The sequence below is a fragment of the Notamacropus eugenii genome, chromosome 1 (assembly GCF_028372415.1).
Source record: "Notamacropus eugenii isolate mMacEug1 chromosome 1, mMacEug1.pri_v2, whole genome shotgun sequence".
Taxonomy (NCBI): Eukaryota; Metazoa; Chordata; class Mammalia; order Diprotodontia; family Macropodidae; genus Notamacropus; species Notamacropus eugenii.
In genome coordinates, this window is record NC_092872.1 from 296,513,735 (window position 1) to 296,520,976 (window position 7,242).

At 38.5% G+C, this 7,242-nt stretch overlaps 1 protein-coding gene across 1 annotated transcript; it reads left to right on the plus strand.

Annotated features, from left to right (window-relative positions):
- The first annotated feature begins 2,794 nt into the window (after window positions 1-2,794).
- On the plus strand, window positions 2,795-5,474 carry LOC140517740 (disintegrin and metalloproteinase domain-containing protein 30-like). The gene has a single exon (XM_072629246.1). The coding sequence runs from the start codon at window positions 2,985-2,987 to the stop codon at window positions 5,175-5,177; it is 2,193 nt and encodes a 730-aa protein (XP_072485347.1). The 5' UTR covers window positions 2,795-2,984; the 3' UTR covers window positions 5,178-5,474.
- Window positions 5,475-7,242: the final 1,768 nt, after the last annotated feature.

Below are 7,242 nucleotides of genomic sequence, written 5' to 3' on the forward strand. Positions count from 1 at the left end.
AAATACTAGCTAAAATATATCATAAAGATTACAAATTGTGACCAAGTGGGATTTATGCCAGGAATGCTGGAATTTTTAACATAAGAAAAACTTTAAGAAAATTGATTGTTAATAACAAAAGTAACAAAAAAACTATGATCATATAGTAGATGCAGAAAGAGCTTTTGACAAAATACCATACTCATTCCTATTAAAAACACTTGAAAGCATATGTAGAAATGGATTTTTCTTTAAAATGACAAGAAGCATCTACTTAAAACTATCAGCAAGCATAATTTGTAGTGGCGATAAGCTAGAAGTCTTTGCATTAATATCAGGAGTGAAAGAAGGATGTCCATTATCATCAACATTATTCAACATTGTTTTAGAAATGCTGGTAATAGCAATGAGAAGAGAAAGAAATTGAATGCATCAGAATGAACAATGAGGTAACAAACCTATCCCTTTTTTGCAGATGATATGATATACTCGGAAATGCTAAAGAATCAACTAAAAAGTTAGTTGAAATAATTAATAGCAAAGTAGCTGGATAGAAAATAAACCCACATAAATCATCAGCACATATATATATATATATATATATATATATATATATATATATATATCACCAACAAAACCTTGAAATAAGAGATAGTAAGAGATAACCCATTTAAAATAACCGTAGACAGCATAAAATACTGAGACTGCCAATAAAATACACCTGCCAACACAAACCAAGGAACTGTATAAATATAATAATAAAAACACTTTTTATACAAATAAACTAAATTGGAGAAATATTAATTGTTCATGGGTGGGTTGAGCCAATATGAACAGCAGTTCTATCTAAACTAATCTACTTATTCAAGTCCTTCCCAATTAAATTGCAAGAAAATTTATTGAGCTAGAGAAAAATCATTAAATTCATTTGGAAAAGCAACAGGTCAAGAATAGCAAAAGAATTAATAAAAAAAATGTAAAGGAAGGAGGTTTTGCAGTATCAGATCTCAGATTGTATGAAGTGGCATCAAACTTATCTGGTATTGATAAAAAAAAAATAGTAAGTGGATCAGTGGAATAGAGTAGACAAACAATGCATAGTAAAGTTGGGTTTTACAGATGTAAAAATTTAATTTGGGGGAATAAGAATTCACTTTTGGTAAAAATTGTTGGGAAAATTGGAAAGCATTCTGGGCAGAAACTAGGTAGACCTCTATCTTACACCATTTACCAAGATAAGGTCAAAATGGATACATGACCTAGACATAAAGGGAGATTTCATAAGTAAACTAGAAGAACAGGGAACATATTATTTATCTTACTATGGATAGGACTAGAATTTATGAATAAACAGGAGATAGAGAGCATTGTGAGATGTAAAATGGATAATTTTTATTTCATTAAATTAAAAAGGTTTTGCACAAATGAAACCAATGTAGCCAAGATTAAAAGGAAATCAGAAAATTGGCGGAGGGGAATTTTTATAGATAATTTATTGCATAAAGATCTCATATTTCAAATATGTAGAGAACTTTGTCAAACTTATAAGAATATGAATCATTTCCCCAATTGATAAATGGTCAAAGGATATGAGTAGGCAGTTTTTGGATGAAGAAATCAAAGCTATACACAGCCATATTAAAAATGCTCTAAATTATTATGATTAGAGAAATGCAAATTAAAATAACTTTGAGATATCATCACCTATCAGATTGACTAAAATGATAGAAGGGGAAAATGACAAATGTTGGAGGAGATATGGAAAAATTGGGACACTAATACAGTATTTTGGTGGAAAAGTAAAAGTTGGAACTGATCCAGCCATTTTGGAGAGCAACGTGGAATTATGCCCAAAGAGTTATAAAATTGTATACCGTTTGACCCAGCAATATCACTGTTAGGTCTATTTCCAAAGGTGATCCCAAGATATTTCCTGGGGAAAAAGGAAAATAACCTATATCTTCTAAAATATTTATAGCAGCTCTTTGTGGTAGAAAAAAAAAACTGGAAATTGAGGGGATGTCCACCAATTGGGGAATGGCTAAACAAGTTGTGGCATATGGTTGTGATGGAATATTACTCTGCTGTAAGAAATCATGAGCAGATTGATTAAAAAAAACATGGAAAGACTTGCATGAAATAAGGAGTGAAATGAAGAAAACCAGGAGAACTGATATATACACCAACACCAATAATGTTTGAAGAATAACTATTAATGACTAAGCTATTCTGAGTATTATAAATATTCAAATTCACTACAAAAGGACCTATGAAAATGCTATCCAACTCCAGAGAACGAAATGATAAACAGAAGCATGCATAATACATGTATTAATACTATACATATATCTATATTACATATGTATCTATATATAATTGTACATATCTGCGTTGACCATCTCTAAGCGCAGAATGGGGAGGGTAGTGCGGGGTGGGGAGGGAGGAAGACACTTTGGAACTTAAAATTTAACAAAAATAAATAAGTAAAATTGTTTTTTTTTTTTAAAGGAAAGCATGCTGTCCAAATGTGAACTCCCCCTCTCAAAACCTCAGATCTTTCATCAGCAAAATAGGTGTAATATCTCTAATGCTTCATGGGGTTGAATGCTAATGCACACATGGGCATTAAACTCTGCGAAAACACTGTCCAAATTGAACTTCGATTGTTATTATCACTAGGGTCATCTTGTGACCCTTTCAGGTCATGCACAAGAGAAAATGGAATCCATGGAGCAAGTGAGTTTGTTGCCCTGTTTTCCTCTCGCGCGCGCCCCACAACAACAACCCCTTGACCAGTATACATAACTGCCATCAGAATACAGGTTTCACCGCGAGGCCGGGAGCAGCTTCAGAGGCTGCTAGCTGAGACTCCTGCTAGTTCAAGGATCAGGGCGGAGGGACGCTCTCGGTCTCTCCCGCTCAGCCCTGGTCCTGCCTTGAGTCCTTAGCTCTCTTCATCATCTCCTTGACAGCTGCTCTGGGGACCTTTTCCTAGAGACCCCGCCATGGGGGCAGCTGTAACAGGGGCTGCTCCCTTTCTGAGCGGCTCCCTCCTATTGCTCTGGCTAGGTGAGCTTCTGGCCCCCGCCAGCTGTCGTGACATGTCCCTTCAGAGTCCCCGAGTGTCTGCTGAACTAGTGATCCCCAAAGAAATAAACCCTCAGGCGTGGGACTCGAAGAGGTCCGGGCAGGTCTCTTACAGCCTTCACATCACAGGCAAGAAGCACATCGTGCACCTACTACCCAAGAAAATGCTGCTACCCCGGCACCTGCCTGTGTTCACCTACGTAGCCAAGGGCGCCCCGCAGGAAGAGGATCCCTTCTTCCGAAATGACTGCTACTACTACGGCTATATGGAAGGGATCCCCAAGTCTTTGGCTGCCCTCAGTACTTGCTTGGGTGGGCTCTGGGGGATGCTTCAGGTAAACGAGAAACATTATCAAATCCAGCCGGTCCCGACTTCCTCCACCTTTGAACATCATCTCTATCCAATAGTAAATACGGGCGTTTCTAATCTAACCCGTGCTTTAGCCAGAGAGGAGATAGATGAGGACTTCTTCCAGGTCTTGGAGGTCACATCATCCTCACGGACAACGACTTTTGACGATGTCCATTTGCGCAGACAGAAGGTGGAGATGGGAGTTATCGTGGGCAAGTTGGGGTACGAATCCTGGAACATTAATAAAACCGTGGTGCTACAGGACATGCTGTTCACTCTCAACCTGTTGGACACGCTTTTTATGCAGATCAAGGCGCACGCCTCTTTGTCCTCGCTGGAATTCTGGACCAATCCTAGCCCTGTGAATATCATCAAGAAGCTACAAAGTGTTCTTCATAATTCTCCAGAACCAGAACGTAGGAGCCCCGGGGAGCAGCAACTTTGTGATTTAGTTAATTTCTTCCAGCAGCATAGTTTCTACCCTGTGTTTGGAGTAGACCTCAGGACCGGAAAATGCAACCCATATCCCAGTTTAGCTATTAAGGCTAACCGTGGAGTCCACTTGATCTTTTTCTCTGTCCTTATTTCCTGTGAAATGGAACATGACTTAGGAAAGCCCAGTGATGAGGGAAACTTGCAGAGTCAAAGGAAACCCTGCATCATGGGCAATAGAGCCCAAAACTCTGGTTCCTTCAAAAGCAGCTACACTTTTGATAGTCATCTGGCTTCAGCCGGCAGCGGGGCCAGGTCTCTCAGTGGGACCTCTGAAGAGAAGATGGAAAAGAAGAAATGTGGAAACAAAGTTGTGGAGGAAGGAGAAGAATGTGACTGTGGCTCCGAGACAGAATGCAGAAAAAATCCCTGTTGTCAGCAAAGCTGCATTCTTTCCAAAGGTGCCAAATGTAGCACTGGACTTTGCTGTAAAGATTGTAAGATTCTCCCAGCTGGAAAGGTCTGTCGAGTCCAGGACAATGAGTGTGACCTCCCAGAGTTCTGCAACGGAACCTCAGAGTTTTGCCCAGATGACATATACAAACAAGATGGTACTCCATGTAGTGGAAAAGGATACTGCTACAAGAAAAGTTGTGGGAGCCATCTTCAGCAGTGCCAGGCTCTATTTGGGAAACAAGCTGAGAATGCTCCCCTTCAATGTTATAAGGAAGTGAATAGTCGAGGTGATCGGTTTGGTAATTGTGGATCTGAGCAAGTTTCCTTTTTCAAAGGCTGTAAAAAACAGAATATCTTATGTGGAAGACTGCAATGTGTCAATATTGACGTCATTCCTCAGGTACCTCACTATTACACCCTGATTCAGACTTACTTAAAAGAACCACTTGATAAAGAAGGTCTCTTGTGCTGGGGAACAGCTTTTAAGAAGACTGCAAAGGAGAAGGGTTTGATTGATCTTGGAGCTGTGGAAGATGGCAGTTCATGCGGGGAAAACATGATGTGTGTTAACAAGACCTGCCTGAACATCTCCAGCATCCATCAGGAATGTGTTCCAAAGCAGTGCAACAATCGAGGTGTGTGCAACAACAGGGGAAACTGCCACTGTGGTTTAGGATGGGCCCCTCCTTTCTGTCAGGATCCTGGCTATGGAGGAAGCAATGATAGTGGACCAACAGTAGATCTCGGGAATGAGACAAGTTTCCTACCCTGGAGGACCTATTTAATTCGCGGTAGCCTTTGCTCAAGCTTTGTGATGTTTAAATGGGCTATGAAAATGCTTTATAAAAAGAGAAAATGGAAAAAACCTTAGGGATAAAAACGATGTAGGCAATAAAAGCAGCCCAGTCCGAGATCTCATGACAGACCCAGTCCAATTTATCAGAAAGCTATCACCACAAGTGAGACTTCAAGGTTAGTCTATCATCCATTATAGTTCTAGCAATATTACTTCATGAAGGTGATGAAGACTTTAGCACTGCTGTCTTCATTGTCATGCTAGAGCACCTTGTTTCTCAAAGGCTCCAAGAATGTTCTGCCATTTATACCATATTTTTTTCTTTTTTTTCTGCTTTCTGCTTGAAAAATAAATGTGTTTTATATCTTGGAATCCAATGGAAATCATGTTTTTTTTTAAAAAAATTTGTCTTTTGTTGTAAGATTCACTTCCAAATTTATTGCCTATAACCCAGCAACCAATAAGCCATACTTTGTAACAAAAACAGTGAAACCTTCTGATATCACTACTCTGACCAATATTAGTGGTGTTGAGTGCGGCTGTGGGACGCTTGATCCAGGATGCATTCTAAATCTCCAGTCAATGTTTCCAGCTCTTGTTTCAATGTAACATTTAAAAATACAAATATATTTATTTTTTCCAATTACATGTCAAAATTTTAACATTCATTTTAAAAAAATTTGAGTTTCAAATTCTCTCCCTCCTTTCCCCTACCCCTCATTAAGAAGACAAGCAATTTGATGTAGGTAAAATATGTGCACTCACGCAAAACATTTCCTTATTTGTCAGGTTGTGAAAGAAAGAACCCCCTCCCCCCCAAAAAAAACAGAAGAAAAAAGTATGCTTTGATCTCTATTCAGACTCCATCAATTCTTTCTTGATGGATATCATTTTTTTCATCATAAGTCCTTTGGACTTGTCTTTGATCATTGTATTGCTGAGAATAACTAAATCATTCACATTGGATCATTGCACTATATTGCTGTTATTGTGTACAATGTTCTTCTGGTTCTTCTCACTTCTTTTGCATCAGTTCATGTAGGTCTTCCTAGGTTTTTCTGAAAGCATCCTGCTCAACATTTCTTGTAGCATAATAGAATTCCATCACAATCATATGCCACTAGTTCAGCTATTCCCCTTGGGCATTTACTCAATTTTCAATTCTTTGGCACCACAAAAAGAGCTACTATAAATATTTTTGTATAGGTAGGTCTTTTCCCCATTTTTATGATCTCTTTGGGATATAGCCCTAGAACTGGCATTGCTGGGTCAAAGGGTATGCACATTTTTACAGCCCTTTGAGAATAGTTCCAAATTGCTCTTCAGAATAGTTGAATTAGTTCATAATTACACCAACAGTTGTTTTAGTGTCCCAATTTTCCCACATTCCCTCCAAAATTTATAATTTACTTTTTCTGTCATATTAGCCAATTTGGTAGGCATGAGGTAGTACCTCAGAGTTGTTTTAATCAGCATTTCTCAAATCAATAGTGATTTAAAGCATTTTTAAATATGACTATCATGTTACCTTTGATTTTTTCTTCTGAAAGATACCTAGTCATATCCTACCATTCATCATTGGAGAAAGACTTTTATTCTTACAAATTAGACTCAGTTCTCTATATATTTGAGAAATGAAGCCCTTATAAGAGAAATTTGCTGTGAAAAATTTCAGTTATGATTATTAACAGTTACGATTCAGTTATTATTAAATAACAGTTATGATTATGAGTATTAATTCTCTCCATCCTACTTTTTCTCCCCCCTTCTCTTTCTCTCTCTCCCCTCCATCCCTCCTCCATTTCTCTCCCTTTCTCTCTCCCTCTCTTTCCTTTCACCCTGTCCATCCTCAAAACTGTTTTCCTTCCAACCACTGCCTCTCTCAATCTGCCCTCCTATCCGCAGATTGCTCTACCAAATGGAGTGTGTATTATTCCCTCTTTGAGCCAATTCTAATGAGAGTAAGGTTCAAGCATTGTGTACCTCCACATCTTCCCCTACAATGTAAAAGCTTTTTTGCACCTCGGTTATGTGAGATGATTTACACCATTCTACCTCCCCTTCTGCCTTATCCCAGTGCATGCCTCTTTCTCACCCCTTAATTTTATTTTTTTAGTTATAATCCCATAATAATCAGCTC